A 19,784-nucleotide genomic window follows, 5' to 3' on the forward strand; every position below is an offset into this window, starting at 1 on the left:
AAGATCGGCACTTTTTTTTTTGAAAAATACAGTGGCATACGTCAGCTCCGCTCCCAATTGCTCTTGAAGCCCTTTACTAGTTGTATGTGTTCTTGGATAGGGTTCTCCAAGAACACAGGAGTCCTGTGTTCCTGGATAGAGAAACTCTATCCAGGAATAGGGATAGTGCTCCCTGATGGATGAGGAAAGCTTTCAGAGAGCACTAGAGGTTTTGAATGGGGAGACTTGTTCCTATTTAACCTCTAGTGCCAGGGAATGAGGCCACATTCATTGAGAAGATCCCTGGCACTAGAGGGTAATTAACCTTTAGTGCCGTGGATCACTCTTGCAGCTCTTTACTAGTTGTATGTGTCCTTGGATAGAGTTTCTCTGTCCAAGAACACAGGAGTCCTGTGTTCCTGGATAGAGAAACTCTATCCAGGAACACATACTACAGGCCGGCAACAGCAATCGGGAGCAGAGCTGTCAGCTCCGCTCCCCTGATTGTTCTTGAAGCCCTTTACTAGTTGTATGTCTTCTTAGATAGAGTTTCTCTATCCAAGAACACAGGAGAAACTCTATCCAGGAATAAGGAGAGTGCTCTCTGATTGGCTGAGGAAAGCTTTCAGAGAGCACTACAGGTTTTGAATGGGGAGACTTGACCTCTAGTGCCAGGGATCGCACACTGTTCTCAATGAATGCGGACGCGACTTGTCCTCATAGAGGTCCTCACTTGACCTCTAGTGCCCAGGGATCCCACACTGACAGGAGGATTCCCACTGCTGTGCAGCCACGGGAATCATCCTGTCATTGAGGGATAACCTGTAAAAAAATAAAAGTTAGTTACACAAATCACACACATTCAATAAATTACTTTACTATTAATAAGTAATTTTTTAACACATTTTTTTTACACACGAATTTGCAAAGTCGTATTCCGCGTTTTTTGGGTTGGGTCTATCCAAATTCGAACAGCCATATTTGGGTCGAATATAAGGACAATCAGGAATTCGAACACCAACCCCAGTATGGAAACATATTTTGGGTGTAGTGTAGGCTTACTTGAAGTTCAAGAATAACCTCAAGAGCAAAAATCTTGAGGATAAGAAGTATGGGGGGAAAGCTAAAAAATGATATACAAAAAATAATAAAAAAAGGATTAATTAAATAAATCAACCAAATAAAAACAGATAACTTGACCTATACTTACTTGTGCCAGGGGAAAAATGTTGTAATGGCCAACAAAATCCCAAAAGTGTATATGGGTATACTAAATAGGTATTACAATAGGAAAAACTCTTAATTGAGTATTAATTGAGACAAGTGCTAAACTATAGAGAGAGTGGAAATTTAGAGGTAACTTACAACTTGCATAAGAAAAATGGAAAATCTGGGATAAATCACAGCGTGTGTAGAGACTAGCCAGCTACAGTGAGGGAAAGAAGTATTTGATACCCTGCTGATTTTGTACGTTTGCCCTCTGACAAAGAAATTAGCAGTCTATAATTGTAATTGTAGGTTTATTGTAGCTGTGAGAGACAGAATAACAACAAATGTACCCTCAAAAAGCCAGTGCTCAAAAGTCAGAGCTTGATGTGCATGTTGTATAGCTTATCTGCCAACTTAAATGCCCTTCAAAGAGCCATTAACTCTCTACAGTCTACAAAAGACAATTCCTGCCTCCAAACCTTACTTTACCACTATATCTGAAATCAATGTCTATAACTGACAAAATTATTCATGCTTCCAAAGTTCATTTCTCCATCATACCTAAAATCAATCTTTATAATTGACAAGCTATTTTCTACAAACATCTTCCACCATAATTGAAAGCATTGGGCTATTCAAGCTTATTTCCAACATCAACAAGCAATGGCACTATTTACTTACCACCCACCATAGATGACATTTCATACTACCATTCTGATACCCCTGAGGGCGATGGGATAGGGCATATGCATAGTATTTAACTGTGTATACTGGTAATGTTTCTATGTATGTTACCACTGATTTGTATGATACACAATAAATACCTCTTGGCCTAAACAAAACCCCAACTTCCCTGTCCTCTTTTTGATATACAGTTAGGTCCATAAATATTTGGACAGGGAGAACTTTTTTCTAATTTTGGTTCTTTACATCACCACAAATAATTTTAAATGAAACAACTCAGATGCAGATGAACTTCAGACTTTCTGAACTTCAGACTTTGCTGGTGTGGGCAATTCCTTTGTTGTGTCATTATCAATTAGGCCGATAAAAGTCCTGGAGTTGATTTGAGATGGGGTGCAAGCCTCTCATAAGCCTCAAGAATAAAAAGGCTAGATTGGACTTTGCTCAAAAAAACATCTAAAAAGCAAGCACAGTTCTGGAAAAACATTTTTTGGACAGATGAAACCAAGATCAACCTTTACCAGAAAAATGGCAAGAAAAAAGAATTGGGAAGGCGTGGAACAGCTCATGATCCAAAGCATACATTATCTGTAAAACATGGCGGAGGCAGTGTGATGGGTTGGGCGTGCATGGCTGCCAGTGGCACTGGGACACTAGTGTTTATCCATGATGTTGCACAGGACAGAAGCAGCCGAATGAATTCTGAGGTGTTCAGAGACATACTGTCTGCTCAAATCCAGCTAAATGCAGTCACATTGATTGGGAGGCGTTTCATAATACAGATGGACAATGACCCAAAACATACAGCTAAAGCAACCCAGGAGTTTATTAAAGCAAAGAAGTGGAATACTCTTGAATGGCCAAGTCAGTCATCTGATCTGAACCCAATTGAGCATGCATTTCACTTGTTGAAGACTAAACTTCGAACAGAAAGGCCAACAAACAGCAACTGAAAGCGGCTGGAGTAAAGGCCTGGCAGAGCATTAAAAAGGAGGAAACCCAGCATCTGGTGATGTCCATGGGTTCAGGACTACAGGCTGTCATTGCCAGCAAAGGGTTTTCAACCAAATATTAGAAATGAACATTTCCAGCTTTTTAATTTGTCAAATTACTTTTCAGCCACTGAAATGAAGTGAATGCATAAAAATGTGAGGAACTAAAGCCTTTTTTAAACACAATCTTTTTGTTAAAACCCACTGCATTAAAGCTGAAAGTGTGCAGTTCAACTGCATCTGAGTTGTTTCATTTAAAATTTATTGTGGTAATTTCTGTACATTTAAAATTAATTACATATATATGAAATCTACCAATCCTCATGAATATATATATTCCTGAAAACCACCTTACTATCCTAAAATCTCAAATATTGACAGCTTAACAAATAGTAATAATAATATACTACTGTTTAGGCATACATAAACACAAAAAGTAAGGCTTAAAAACCTACATAGGGAGCTGCAAAAGGAGTTAAATTTCAGGTTTACTTTAAATTTAAAGATGACTTTCTACTTACACAGTTGGAGGTACAGGGAGGTTATATTTGTGGTCCTTATCCCCTGTTAGCCAGTAGGTGGTTTCTGTGCCCTTACCCTGAAAGTTTAGGTGAAAGAAAAAAAAACATACAACATAAACACAGAGCCAGGTCATATGGCACAACACGTAATTATAGAGAAACAATATACTGTATGTGTTCATAATATAGCAATATTACATTTTGTAACATTTTGTCTGCATGAAGGTCTTCTAAGTTCTATTACATTTTGTATAGTACTTTTAAATTATTTTTTTTTACTGATTACAATACATGTTGTTTTCCTGGTTTGATTCATACCTTCAGATAGGTCTCGCCTCTTACTTCATACTGAAATTCACAGTCTGTCCGTTTCAGAATTGATACAGTTGATTTACTTGCATGTATTCGAAGTGCTGTTACATACAGGAAAAATATGGTAGGTAGAAAGCAAGAAACAACAAAATAAGTCCCTTTATATTTTTGCCTTTACATATTTACAGCAGTTAACAAAATAGCAGGTATTAAAAGATTGTTTAAGACTATAATTTACAAAATTACCTTGTGATAATGTGTTCCTATTCTTTAAACCAGTAACAAAGACTAAATGGTCTTTTACCTTTGAATGATATAATCAAGCAAAATCAACTTGAGTGCCAGAAATGTAAAAATAACTTACTGACTCCTTATTAGCACAGATCTCTCAGCTTGACCAAAATAAAATAGCCAGAACTGTTGCAGTACTATGCAGTTTCATAAATAAACTCCTCTGATCCAGATTAGATCCACATTCAAGGAAACTATTAAATTCCTAATCTATGCTACATTCCTATTAGTAAAAACCGAGTAAACAAAGCAAAGACATGTAGGACCCTGTCAGTTACTGAACTGCCATACAGGGACACTATTTGCTAGAATTGATCAAGCAGGCCTCTTTACACATCTTCAGACTAGGGATAACAAAAGATAGGCAAATCGATGGAAAACCATATTATTTAAATGGGTAAGCAAATCCTTTTCAATTCCGCTTCATCAGTATAATAACGTTGAAGTGGTAATTCGTGTACATCTATACAGGGATTCCTCTCTGTTATCGCCTGTCGGTTTGCACTTACCCTCATCATGAGCTCTTGGTTTGCTTTGAGGCCCTATATACATTTGAATGAAGATGACAAGATACTGTAATGTATAATATATGTTATAAGTAATTGTCTCTCAACATTATTATCCTGGTAAAGCGGCATTGACCATGAATTATCCTGGTAAATCGCGTTGAGACACCCTCTAATGTTGTGAGATGCTATAGGGTCCAATCTATGAGCAATATTAATGTTCAGATTGTCCCATCTTGAATGTTAAGACAAATGGCATAATCTTTTATTGGTGTTTTAATATTTTCTAAATAAAAAGTTTTTGTTATTTGATTTTATAAATGTGCCAATTAAGTCCCCTTTTTTTTATGCAGATTTTGATTTGCTACTAAAGTATAATAAGGCAGGTATTCTACATAGCATAACATTTTTTAAAATATTAGACACTGTATCTGACCAGTCCCCTAACACATAGATGAAAACCACAGTTAAATGTAAAATATGTGTCCACTTCAATTAACAGGATTTGAAAACTAACCTACATGGTACATACATCTTCATCAAAATTTCAGCAAATGCATATGACCACATTGTACTTTGTAATATTTCAACAACAAACCTAATATTAGCATATAATAATATGCTAATATTTACCACAGACCCTACAGAATTACAGATAATGCTCTAATTTGGTCTTACAACCTTTTATTAGCAGGTATGTAAGAACATTTTTACAAGAGATATGAAACAGTACATATTGTAACAAGACATCAATTGAGTTCAGTTTTGTTTCTATTGTCTATTTAGAGGGAATCGACCCCCGGTTTATGCATTCGCATCTTGTAGTCATATTTTAATTTCATACCTCTGTTTGTACACAGGTATGAAATTAAAGAGAGACATACAAGGAAGCGGTGGAGTGAATGGGGGGGGGGGGACTTTCACAGTAGTATATTTGTTATAGTAGGAAGGTTTACATTTGGGTCACAGATAATTATTACACTACCACTATAATGGAGTTTTATTATAATCCTATATTTTTACTCTACTTTATTTCCAGACCTAAGAAGCTATCCCCTAAGACCGTTTTCTCACTCCTGGTAAAAGAAAATCTTCTACTAATTTATGTCTGGTTTCTCCATCTTGCTTGCTTTCTCCATCTTGCTAGTTACTTGCTAGATGGAGATGGAGTTGGTGGAATTCTTTAGCCTTGAAATCTATTTGTTGATCATGGGCCTTCTTCAATCTAGGGCTTATCTTAATGATATCCCCCCTAAAAGTCGCCTTATGAACTTCCCAGTTATTAGCTGGGGTTGTATCTTCCAGTGTGTTAATGTGGAAAAAGTCCATGATCAGTTTTTCAAGCTCTTCATGCACTACCTGGTCTCTCAACAAGCTATCATCAAGTCTCAATCCAAATGTTGGGTTTTGCCCTTTCAAGCCTTTCATCTGCATCACATTGGGATTGTGATTTGACCATGTTGTGGACAGGATGTAGGCTCTAGTCACCTTGGGAACCATAATAGCTGGGATAAGAAAGTGAGTATTGCTTATGGGCTACCGAGCAGTGCGTATAATCTCTAGCAGAGGGGTTCATCTCGCTCCATATGTCTATTGGAACATATTGTTTCAGCATTAAGGATAGTTTGTGGCCTTCCTTTTCGGGGATATCTATACCTTGGCTTGTTTGAATCACCTAGTAAGACCTTAGCTTTGAACAAGACCTCTGCCAGCAGCTTGTGAAAGAAAGCGATCTGACCTTCATTGGGGGCATAATATGTTACTACAATTATTATGTGGCCCTCAATTAACCCCTGTACCAATAAGAACTTACCGCCAAGATCTTTTGAAACTTCTGAGGGGATAAAGTTTAAGTCTTTTAAAAGATAAATCTACCTATGTAACCTTTATTTCTATCCTTCTTAACTTAAAATAATATATCTGTCACACTAAACTACTTTACTTGAATTGAATGAAACTATTATAAATATGATCTTTGTACTGTTTAACAATGCACTATATTGCACCTTTACACTTATGATTGTAAATTTAGATCACTTGAACCCTTTGTGTATACATAGAAAGTTATTTGTTGACCTACTACTACCTCTGAGGAAGCCCACAATGGCAAACGCGTAGGGTACTACGGTTGATACGAATGGGTTCATACTTACTTAACCATATTATGGTGATGTATATGCGCCTAATGTCAGTTGAACTTTGTATAGTGCCTCAGTAGGCCACAACAAAATCTTGTATGTATCACAAGAAACTATTGTGACATACAAGTAAAAAGATATATATTTTCTTTTGTCTTTTTGTGTGAAATTTGTATTACCAATTATAATTCTAATATTTGTGCCGAAAACCCCATCTTTTCCGTCTCTCATTTTAAATATCTAATCTGTTGATACATCTTAATTACTACCCCCATTCTTTCATCTGACACATACCTTCCAATATTACAACTCATATCATCTATTTTTCTCCCCCATTGTCACCCTAATCCGTGTTGTCACCCCCATCCGTCGAGCCTGTTGTCACCCCAATATGTGTTGATATCAGCATTTGTAGAACCCACTGTCATCCTAATCTTTGTTGTCACCCCCATCTGTGGAGCCCATTGTGACCCTAATTAGTGCTGTCACCCCTTTCCATGGAGCCAGTTGTCACCCCCATCCATGGAACCCCTTGTTACCCTAATCTGTGTTTTCACCCCATCCGTGGCACCAGTTGCCATCATAATCTGTGCTGCCACCCTCATCTGTGTTGTCAACCTCATCCACAGAGCCAGTTGAAACCCTAATCTCTATTGTCACCTCGATCCATAGAACCCCTTGTCACCCTGATCTGTGTTGTTAATCCATCCACAGAGCCCATTGTCACCCTGATCTGTGTTTTCACCCTCATCTGTGTTGTCACCCCATCTTTGGAACCTGTTGTCATCCGAATCTGTGTTGTCACCACCATCTGTGGAGCTAATTGTCACCCTCATCTGTGAAGTCCATTGTCACCCTAATCTGTGTTGTCACCCCCAACCATGGAACCTGTTGACATCCTAATCTGTATTGTCACTCCCATCTGTGGAGCTAATCGTCACCCTTATCTTTACTGTCACCTCAATCTGCGGAGCCTGTTGTTATCTCAATCCATGTTATGAGCTAAAACTGCCAAGCCCATTCTAACCATAATCTGTGTTTGTCATCATAAATCCTCGTCTCTGGAGCCTGTTATCACCCAGGTTCACCCATGATAGTCTATCCTCTCCAATCTTGAAAAGCTTTAATAAATAATTAATAATAATATATAATTCACATTTAACCACCTGGGCGGTTCATTTTTGTCTGGATTTATATGTATAAAAGCGGTACATTGTCTTTCATGAAAATTTATTTTACATTGTAGGTCTTAGGCATACCTTACCGAAAAATGTCCAATATTTATTAAATTTAATAATAAACTTTAAAGAAAAAATCTGGTAAGGGTGCATAAAAATACAGAAACCTGTAATATAACTGTACAGTAGCATATATAATATATATATATATATTTTGAGCCACACGCGGGATTACTGCCAGGGAAGTTAAAAGAAATCTACTAATTCAATGGATATTTTGGCACCAAGTAGGCACTGTCTCACATGTCATTCATCATATACACCCTACTTTGATTCTAAATTCAAGACCAATTTACAGGCTTTACATACTAAAATAGACATTTAAAAATATATAGATGAACTACAGCTGAACGTTTCTCAAATTCCCTATAAGACTGAGGGCTTGGAAGGTAACAAACTAAGCCTGAGGCTGCCTTTAATTCTCTCACTTCCTATGCCAGTCTGCCATCCAATCCTTTTTGGGCACATATTTTTGAGGGGAAAGATTCTGATGCGTGCTCCAGCTATCGTTCCATCTCTTTCCTAATCAAAACATGAAACTTTTAATAAAACTTCTAGCCAATGGGCTGCTTCCTATCTTAACAAAACAATGCATTTTGACCAATTAGGCTTTATGCTCACTAGAGAGACAAGAGGCCACATCATAAAGGTTTTAAAACTAATTCATATGGCTCCAAGTAGTTATACTGTTTACTGTCAATTACCCTTCGATAAATCAGTCTTGGCAATGGTATGTTTTCTTGGATGCAAATAATTTATATATATATATCTATATATATATATAGATATATATATATATATTAAAAAAAAAAATATATATATATATTTATATATAGGTGTACCTGCTCTTGTAATCCATTGATTAGTTTTTTTTCTTATTTGTTAAAGTGTTGTTACTGCCTTCTTTATATCTTGTTGTATTTATACTATAATATGTAATATAGTTTACAATGATATTGGTCATTTTCATTTAAGCATATATTTTTTTATATAATTATAATATGTATTTTACAATCATAATAACATAATTTATGGCTTCTTTATAGTGTTATGTGCATGGTTTCACACTCCTAAGTAAATCACACATAAAATTGTAAAACACGTTACAAACACAGTAATCGTTCACATTATGGATGGTAATATATGGACTATTAATGGACACCAATGCAATCAGTCTATAGAATCTGCAGGATTTTTGGAAATTACTGTCTGGTTGTATTGAAAATCGAGATATGAGCAAATTCTGCAAATGCTCTATGTAAATGCAGTCTAAATTCTGTTGCATGGTTGCAGTCTCTGGCAGCTCGATTGTAGCATGACATTTACTATTATATGAGAACATTTAAGTGAGGTTGGAGGCACTTTGTTTTAGGTATGTTCACCACTATTGGCCTAACTGCTACTGAAATCACAAGAACTTTCAATATGAATTGAACAAATTTACTTACGCAGTCCTGTAGACTCCATCCGGGAAGCTGTATTTACAGTGTCTCCAAACAGACAATATCGTGGCATTTTAATGCCAACTACACCAGCAGCACATGGACCTAAATGTTATGAAAATAAAACACAGCAAATCATAGTTACAAGTAGAAGAGCTTGTTGAATACAAAAAGGATAAACTAATGTCTTTTCATTAATACATTTTGGAATTATTTTTGAAATGCTTTCCAGAAAGTATCCTAATTATAACCAATAGTAAAACAAAATCTCTACTGTTAAAGCCCCTGGTGCCCAAATGGCTTGTCGATGCATTGAGTGAAGATCTTTTGGTCATCATAGCAGTGCTGGGACCTGAAATGCTCCCTGCATACATTTCACTGTCATCTGGGATCTGAAGGTATAGCTATAGCTAGCTACAAAGCATATAGACTTCTGATGGTGTTGTGGATTGATGATTTGAAGATATACTATGCATACACTAATAGCAGACATATTTGATGCAAACTAAAAACACAAAGCATAGCAACACTAAAGCATAATGATGGAAACGTTCTGGTTTGGGGTTGCGTTGCTGCTAAAGATGTACAGACAGCTTGCACTAATGAAGTCAACTATGAATGTTTTAGTATGATGTGTACATGAAAATGCGTCCAAACAGAAATGGATAAAAAGTTGTTGACTGGCTTAGTCAAAGCCCTAGTTTGAATCCCATTGTCCCATAAAGTAACCATGTCTCGACTGTCTGAACTGCTGCAAGAGTAAACTGACATGTCATATGTGGGCGAACAAGTCAGGAAAAAAATATCAGAATATCATTCAACTAAATAACAAGGCAATTATAAAGAATGTCACAGATTTGACAAAGTGTTACAGAGACCGAAGGGCATCACAAGATACTCGTAATGCTCTGATAATAAAAGCTGTCTTCCATTTATGTCCCTTCCTTGATGCGGATTAAGTTGTCTCAGAGGTCTAGTTTGGTAAAGACTTGTACACCATGTAGATGGTCAAAATGCATAAAGACAAGTGGCAGCAGGTAGTGGTTTTTGATGGTAATAGCAATGAGACTATGGTAGTCAATACATAGCCAAAATGTCCCATATTTTTTCTAAACAAAGAAAAACCCTGTGCCAATGAGGAGTGGAGAGAGCAAGAGGCCAGAGAGGTGAAAGCTTAGTCAGGCATTTTGAATGACACAAGAGCCCCAAGCCAATAGCACTGGAGAAGACCAATCCAGCACTGAAAAATGCTGTTGAAGCTGTGGGAGTTCCAGGATGACTGCACATGTGGCCTGAGGAAGAACAAGAAAAGTTATGGTCTCATGATGTAGCACACCTACAATTATTTGTATGGGCTTAGTTTAGAAGTCCACAAGACAGAATGGTACCATCCACTGCAGAGATACACACAGTTTCAAACAATGGCTTTATAGGTCACGCGCAATTCTTGAAAAGGGTAGCCTAAATGAAATTTCCTGCTGCAGAGTCATTGAAGGCATGAAGGGCAAGTGTGGAATTGTTGTGGTGAAGCTGGATAGGTATCGAGGGACCCTAAGTTTAGGGGGGGACGAGTGACTAGCATGCTCCCTTACAGTAGCCTGGGGGCTGAAGTTTCCTCGGGTCTGCTGACATAGTTTAATAAAATGTCCTTTTTTGCCTGCAGTAGATGCAAAGACTTGAGGATTGGCACTGGGACTTTTCCTCTGGAGACAGTCGTGAAAAACTTAGTTGAATGAGGTCTTACAGAGAAGGGAAAACAGGAGAGACCAGAGGTTCAATAAGCCACTGACAGGATGGTTCCAGTTGGTGTGGTAAAATTTTGCATGAGCAAAATTTCTCCTGCAAACACTCTTGGAGATTAATATCAACTTGGATGGCCAGGGAGATTAGGTCATCCACAGAGGTAAGAATCTCATGACCAGCCAACTCATGCTTGATGGAGTGCATAATTGTTCCAGGCAAACACAGGGGTACAAATCAGGATTGAAAACTGTCCCACAGTAAGTGACCTTTGCTCCAGGAAGGCTTTATTACTACGTTACAGTATCCTTTCTTTCCCAAAGAAGTGAGACCCACATCAAAACTTCTCCAGAAAGTAAGGAGACTACATATGCTACTATAGTCTGGTCTGTAGTAAAATTTTGTGGCTGAACATTTAAAGTGAATACTGCACTGGTTGATGAAGGCAGGGCAGGTCTTAGGATCCCTAAAGAATCGTTGTGGGGTGGCCAGTGAAGTGCATAGACCACTGGGGTAGCAACTGGCTGGGTCCAAGCTGGGGGTCCAGAAGGAACACTGATCAGGAAAAGCTGATCCAGGCGAGTTGCAAGTTGCAATAGCATTGTCCGAGCCAGCTAAATAGCCAGGGACTGTCAGTGGGCTATCCCCCAATTGGCAGATGGGAAAGGTGATGCAGATTAAGCCTGAAAGAGCAGGAGCACCTAGGGTCAGAACTGCCTGCATCATCATGAGAGGAGCCAGTGATTTATTGAGGAGGTGGTAAGTGCAACATTACGTATGTGCCCCACACCCAATTTTTGTTACAGATGGGAGCACTAGCAACATAGAATTGTGGGTGTGGGCATGTAATGGGTGAGTCCTACATTATCAGCTTACAACTGGTTTTAAAGGTCAACATTAGAGAGTAAATTTGGGGGGTCTGGAGATAGAAGGACAAAGTGATAAGGCTAGTCTAGGGGTTAGTCTATTGGTCACAGTCATAAAGGGAAAAAACATTAAAAAAAAAAAAGAAAATTTTTTTTAAAAATATGTTGTTTAGGAATAGCAAAAATAACAACCAGGCTACACTGGCCAAAAAACAGTGCTCCACCAGATTTTTAAAATTTTAAAAAGATGTATGAAGAAAAACACTAGGCAAAACATGCTTTCAGCCAGTATGCTGTAATTAACAAATTCAGATATGCCTAGATTATAAAAAGAGATTATTTAAATATTAAACCCTTAAAGCTTTTTTTTGTATGCGCAGCTCTGTGTACAGTGTCACTGCCATTCTGTAATTGGGATAATTGAAACTATGCGCAGTGACTTGTGTCATCCTAGTGCCACACATCATTGGATGAATAAGGAATCTGTGTCTTTGTTAGCACCTTTTGCCTTAAATTACGCTAGCAGCTCTGTTCCTGAACTCTCTGGTTCTCTTGTCTATTTCTATTTCATTTTTGAATACTCCTTTTTAATTTTTTTGCATCTTCCCTAATAAACCATAATAGAAGCACACAATGTCAAGCATTGTCTGTGTTCCTTCTTTGTTTTCTCTTTTAGTGGTATAATTTCAAATCAGCTGCAGAAATCTGACTCTACCACTCTAGCACAGCATCACAAAATGGTGCACTCTGATGTGCACTCAAGTTATCCTTCTGTGGAGGATGTAGAAAAGGGTGCCAATGCAGCTGCTGGAAATCCAAGACTTGAATAGTAACATGGAATTGAAAAAAATGGAGCTGATTAAATCCTGGATTTTTTCAAACACTGCCAGATGAACTTTACAAAAACAGCCAAAACAGTGTTAATGTCAATTTAAAAATAAAAAAACTTTGAATACAGGGATACAAATTATAAAATGCTAACCTATTTGTACCAGCCTAAATATTTACACCTCTTACTATCCCTGTAACTTAATTAATGTAGATGGGTAGATATACTTGTACAAATCACTCAATTCTCCATATCCTTTTACTCAGATTCATAAAAAAAACAAAAGCACAATTCTCTTTAGAAAGCAGAGAAAATTATATTTTATATCCCCTCACAAAATTTTTTCTGTAAAGGACATTTCTTAGTAGGGAATATATAGATTACTGATTTACTAAAAACAAGATCCCAAGCCTTTTATGGCTTTTTAATAGAATGGTGTGTACTTCAAGAGATATATTGGTATTTCATATTTTAGCCTTATATAGGTAATTAGGCAAATGTGTACTTGTCTTTACCCATTAGATAGGCCCTAACCATACCCATACCAAAACTCAGTAAATATTTCCTTTATTGGATATATTTCTGGTTTTATTATAACTGTAAGCTGTAAATATAGATGTCACAATAATAGGTTTCAAATGTAGGCCAAAATTGAATTATGAAATACATTTTTTTACCCAAACGGTCCACTAACATTGCCTGTCACCTGTTTACAAATTCACAGAATTCACATGATTCACAATTATTGTATTGATTGACACAAAAATGCCTGCCTTGATGGACTTATTTTTTGGATAGATGAACCTATTGTCTCATAACCCTGCTGTTAAGACATATAGTAAACAACATGATATCAGAAGCCCTTTTTTCCATCTTTAAAACCTCTGAACAAAAAATATATATAAACCTAGAAACAGTAAATTTAAAGATCAGCTTCCTATAAGAGTATGCTTCACTGTACACAGATAATATGTATCAACAACATTGCCACCCTAGCAATGAAAGTGTATTAGGGCTATAGAACACCTCCTCTGCACAATATCTTCCTAATATAAGTAAGCTGGTTTACCAAATACTGCTGACATAAACTGGGCAGTGATAATATACCTTTTTCAAATTAGAACACAATTTTCAACCACTGAAAGTATGAATCATTACATGTTTTTGTAAATTAGATCTTCTAAGAAATATGGTAATCTATTTACAGAATGAATTGTATCCCGAGCATGTGGATCTTCTTTAACTATTTGCAAGAAACCATTTAAAACATTTTACCAAGTTCAAAAATGCTACATCCAAAGCTCTAATCTTTTAGGCTTTTGACAGAATAAATATATACCTGTATGAACTCCAATTCGTATCCAGACAGGCAAACCTGGAAAGTGACGTAGTTGAAATGTTCCCATAAAGCTAAGTATATCCAAAGCCATCCGGGATATATCCACCGCATGCCTGTTTCCATTTCGATTTGGAAGACCACTGACCACCATGTAGGCATCTCCTATTGTTTCTACCTAATAATATAAGGACATGTCCATTTAGAATAGATGTATTATATCAGAAAGTAGTATGTATTTAAAACTATTCTGAATAAAAGTGTAACCAATCTAAAAAAATAGTCTGGTTTTACCATTATGTAATCACTGAAGGTCATCTGTCAACAATACCACCTGCATAATTTACCTATAGTGATAAAGCACATGTCTCAGTATCATATTTGTGGGCAAACTATAATCAGGGTTTCGTTTTGATGTGTATTCTTCTCAGGTCTGAAACTACCTAAGGACAAGAAGTCATTAAGGGATGGTCAAATTTCACCCTAAGTCCATTTCAATTCACCAAAAATTAGATAGGACTTTTGAGCTAATTGTAAAAAAACAAATAACAGTTTAATTATTGCTTTTAGATCAAATTACAGTATATTTTGTCAAAAATTAATAGTAATAGTCATTTTTTTATGTTAATTGCAAAGCCTTTGCATGTAGTATTGCCACCATAATTGCTGAGGATACCTAGGTGACCTGTGTAAAATAAAAATAATTTCTTCCAAAATAAGTCATAATATTCCTTTCAATATCTTATTCAATTCAACCACAAATTAAAATTTTGTAATGTAAAATATTCAACGCTCTTCTCTATTATCACTTGATAATATAGGGAGAAGTGGTAAAAAACTATACATTTGGTAAATTTCAATATATTTCATTTTTTTAAACATGATTTTTTTAGACATGATTTAATGCAAGAAATGGTGGAGCTAAAACACCGTCTAGGAATTATTGCAACAGTGGAATGTTGTCTTTTAAACTTTTCAGACCAAGTCAGATAAATGTACTTCCCATCCAAAAAAAATGGGGAACAGAGAAATGCCTGCTTTTCTTATATGAAATGGCTGTCCTGAGGTGCCTGCACATTCATTGCTTTTATTAGCAGAGTTTTACCTCCATTTAGAAGGCTTTGAAAATGTCCCACGTTTGCTACAATAACAAAAGTCCAAGAGTGTGGTTATGCAGGAGTCATCTCTCTGTTTCACGTCAACAATATGCCTGTCACTGCAAAAACAAGCCAGCATACAACTAACCATACTTATCAAGGTGGACTCAGAATCTGCTCCCTCTGTCCCCCACTGCAGGCCTTCGAGACCTCATAGATGTCTACTAGAGGGGTAGTAACCTGTTTCAGATCCTAGCATCATACTTGACATTTCCTCCTCCCGCTCTTCCTCATTTTCTTCATGTAAGCCACCTTCTACCTTTGGGTGCAGTGGAAGCTCCCCATAAAATTATCCACTCCCCACTAAAGCTTTCACTGCTGCATGACAAAGGACAAGAGCGTTACTCCTCATCCACCTGCTGCATCAAATCAAGTGTGGTTCTAAGATGGCTAAATGAAACATTGAACATTTTAGGGAAGTAGACACATTATGGCATACATGTTTTACGGTTGCATGGAGGGTTTTAATTTTATTTAATGGTGGCTGAGCATCTTCCAACAGGGCTGATCAAACTCCATAAGTTTTTTTAAAAGTGCTGGCTTCCACCAACTTGTATGGCAAAGACTGTACCACCAGTAGCTTGACCAGGGAGACTGGAACTGATGCCAGACTCTCTATTGTAGGTGGAATTAGTATTGAACTTCCTGTCTTTCATAAGTGTTTCAACCTTCCCCTTTCAAATTCCAAGTCATCAAAAGTGGCTTCGGGTTCAGATGAAGTACAGAACCTTGTGAAAGAGGAATAAATTGAATTAATCAGAAAATTATGTTTTTGGTTTTTGATTTGTTGGGAACACAAACAGGTCTACTTGTTGCAGAGAAGACTACTGATGCAGGGACCATTCATTGTTGTTGATCTTTACTCTCGATACATAATCTGCTTGTATGTTTACACGACTAGGAATACAGACTGCTAAAAGCTAAAGGTTGTGTTGAGCCCAATCCATAATGGATGTTGCCTCCCTCAATAGACATCTGCTGCGTGTGCCCCCCCCCACCCCTATTTTTTTTAAAATACTATGTCACAATGTCCATCTTCAAAAAGCACTGGCTTGCTCTGGATAAAATGCTGAAAGGCCATCCTCAGTTCCAAGAGATTTGAGACCGTAGCTCCTACTTGGTTGGTTCAGACACCCTGGGCTACACATCCCTGACAATGTACTCCCCAGCCTTCTTTGCTGGCATCTGTAGTGATTACTATCTACTTGATGGGCATGTGAGAAAGGCAATTTAGAAGATTTTGATCCCAATACAGGCATTGGGATAAGTCTTCCATTGTGCATACTTTATCGTTGGAATGGTCGAGATCATGGTACTCAGAATTTTCATACAGTGTCTTCCCATAATTATGTTCTCTTTGAGGACTTGAGTAATCCTTTCCTTGATAAGGATAAGTAAGGATTTTCTGACCTTGTAGTGACAGAATTATGTACTGTATCTATCTGGGTTTCAAGGTAAGACTTCCAGGTTTAACAGACAACCGAATTCTGCTAATTGTGTATTGATCGTCACTCTTGGGGAAATGGAGCCTCTAAGGGGCACTACAGCTTGCACAAAATGTGGTGTAAGCCCTGAGAAGGGCTGAGGTGCAGAATCCAAGCAGTAACCAGGTCTTATCTTAGTGGTGAGGATGTTGTGCTGCTAGTTGCCACGTTCCGGTCCTTGGGCATACTAGGGTGGGCAGGATGATGCATGGTACCAAATCACTAGGCAGGATAATTGTCAAGGGAGGCCAGGGTCATGACAGACAGCAAGCAGGAGAGGTCTGGAACAAGCCAGGGGTCAAAAACCAGAAATTAAGGAAATAGACAGTGATGACACCGGGGCCACTGCAGACACAGGTAAACACAGGAGACACAGGAAGCGACAAGAAAGGCTTTGTACTTCATAGGGAATTTAGCACCACCCTTGCATAAAGGTGGGATCCGCCACCCAAGGCTTAAGCCAGAAAGCACTTCTAGCTGTGACTGCCCATACCATAACTCTTGAGACAGTCCTTACAATGTTGATTGAAGCTTGTGTCAAGAACCCTGCAGATAATTTAATGTTCCGGATTTCAGACAAAACCTCTTACTGGAGTAAGTCACAGATACCAAATCTAAGGTGTCTGTCCACAAGTCAAGTGCTGTAGAAAGAGTAGTTAAAGCCATTCATTTACCAGCAGTTCTATATATCTTTTTAAGATTTATATCTATACATCTATCTAGCATATCAGAAGAAGGCACAGCTTCTGTCAGGGTTTCTTTCAGCCGGAATGGAAAAGAGACCAGCTTTGGCTGCATACACTAAATAGCCACAAAGCCAGGGATGAGTTAGAGTGTTAATTGAAAGTAAACACAAACCCCACACAGCAAACAACAGTGAATAGTGCAACAACCATACAACATACAGTGACAACAAGCTATATACAATGGGACAGGAATAATCATAACAAAGCAAGGACAGGATTTCAAAAGTCAAGTGGCCAGAGCACCAAGGATTTCAGGAACAAGAATACAGATCCAATGCTAAGGAAATGAGAGGCTTGTAAAGCCAGAATATACAGACCTATTGAAGTGGAATTATCCAAAATAAGAAGTCACACTTACCTACTACTACTTCCACAGAGCAAAAGTATGAGGCATTTCCTATTTCTATTGCAGGAAAAAGCCTCTTCTCCACATGTCCAAGATTGGGCAAAGAAGGAGCATCCAGAAGCCTCCTAGAATACTATATATAATATATAATATAATATACGGTAATATACTGCTGCAGCCTGCAGTATCCCCACATCCTTTTTAGTCATATGCATTTTTTCCATCCCTGAATCTCCGGCACAGCTGGGGGGATTTGGAGAATTTGTCATGCAGCCAATGAGCCGATTAGTTCCTGGTCGGGAACTTGTCCTACTATTGGCTGATAGTTTTATTTAACCTCCCCAGCATTAACCCGGAGTGTGACTCGGGGTAGAAAAAAGATGCTGAGAGCGGTAACCTCGAGTCACACTCGGGGTAGCTAAAACAGTAGAAAACAATAGTAAATAGAGCCCTACCTGATCCGCTGGCATCCTTCTCCACGATCCCTGTCTTCTCGCTTCCTCCAGCCGGCAGTCTCTGCATCCGATGAGTCACCTGAGAGTTCCCGGTGACGGTCTGGCGGACATTCCGTTCGGGGCGTGGCGGGAATTTCAAATCTATTTGTATTGCATTAAATACAAAATAACTGTATTGAATGCATTACAGTAGATTTATATGTATAAAAGCAGTACATTGTCTTACATGAACATTTTTTTTACAGTATAATATATTAGTATGAGTATATTATTTATTTATTTTAATCAAAACATTTTTTTTTTATTTTTTTTATTTATTATTTTGACATGATTTTGTGTTTCAAACTTTAATATACTCATACTATTATAATATACTGTAAAATAAATTCTCATAAAAAACAATGTATCGCTTTTAGACATATAAATCTGGACAGAAATGAACCGCCCAGGAGGTTAAGCCTCTCTACTTATAGGTTCTGGTTACTGGAATATTTTATCCATTATTCTGCCCCGGATTGCTCTTGTTCTCCTATTCTGGATTTTGACCTCAGTTTGACCTTGATTTCGCCTGTGATTGCCACGTGCCGTCATCTCAGCCTGTATACTACTCCGCCTTGATTGATATGTGTTCCTGCAACCTATTGACTTCCTTGCAGTGCAGTAGTCTGATAGGATCACTGGCCCATCGTTATTGACGGAATGGTCTGATAAAGACTAGGAGCCTTTAGTTTTCACTTCCCAAGTGTAACAGGTTGCCACCCACTCAGGAGTGACACGGGATTATCTGAGGCGTGGAATCTAAGTGCCCCCCTGGTATTCACCAGTGAACCCTGCTTTTCGTGAGGGCAGCCTCTGGATGGCCCTAGGACTGGGTTTTTCAGGATGTGCCCAATGGAATGCTAAATCCAACCTTTTCGCATGGACATCCTTAGATGGAACGCAAAAGTTCCAATGGCCCAAAACCTTTCCACTTGACATGGTACTGGATTTGGTCAGATCGTGACTTACTGGAGTCCATATTAGCCTCAACCTCAAATTCTTCATGGCCTTCGACTAGGATAGGAGGAGGAGGAGGAGGAGCAGGGATTCAAGGACCAAATGGATTTTGCGAGATCAGCTTCAAGAAGGAAACATGGAAAACAGGGTGGACCTTCAGGGTTCTGGTAACAAGAGCTTAACCACTACAGGATTAATTGGGATTTGGAAGGGTCTGGAAGGGACAACGAAGCTTCAATGTCTCTGTAAAAAGCCAATTCAGGTCCCCATTCTTGAAATCCGGATATTTTCTCCTTTTCTTGTCTGCAGTTAAGTTGGTAAGAGATTGGGACTAGGTCAGGAACAAATGGAGAATCTTCTGATTGTTGAAGATAAAGTTCAATCGATCTTGAACTTAAGGTACCATGAGCTTGAGCAAGAGAGTTGAGAATGGATGCAGGATGGAAACCATAGTTAGCAAAGGATTGTGTAGGTGGTGTTCATAACACAAAAATTCTGACTCTGATTGAGTAAAGTC

General features: G+C 38.0%; 1 protein-coding gene across 1 annotated transcript in view; it reads right to left on the reverse strand.

The window, feature by feature from the left end:
- Nucleotides 1–19,784, reverse strand: part of GUCY2C (guanylate cyclase 2C) — a 116,320-nt gene that overhangs the window by 7,113 nt on the left and 89,423 nt on the right. Inside the window, exons 23-26 of the mRNA XM_072420228.1 lie at nucleotides 14,087–14,261; nucleotides 9,319–9,417; nucleotides 3,704–3,798; nucleotides 3,386–3,462 (exon numbers count right to left, since the gene is read on the reverse strand). Of these exons, the coding sequence (XP_072276329.1) occupies nucleotides 3,386–3,462; nucleotides 3,704–3,798; nucleotides 9,319–9,417; nucleotides 14,087–14,261 (446 nt within the window). The remainder of the gene's footprint in view (nucleotides 1–3,385; nucleotides 3,463–3,703; nucleotides 3,799–9,318; nucleotides 9,418–14,086; nucleotides 14,262–19,784) is intronic.

The sequence above is a fragment of the Pyxicephalus adspersus genome, chromosome 8, assembly GCF_032062135.1.
Source record: "Pyxicephalus adspersus chromosome 8, UCB_Pads_2.0, whole genome shotgun sequence".
NCBI lineage: Eukaryota > Metazoa > Chordata > Amphibia > Anura > Pyxicephalidae > Pyxicephalus > Pyxicephalus adspersus.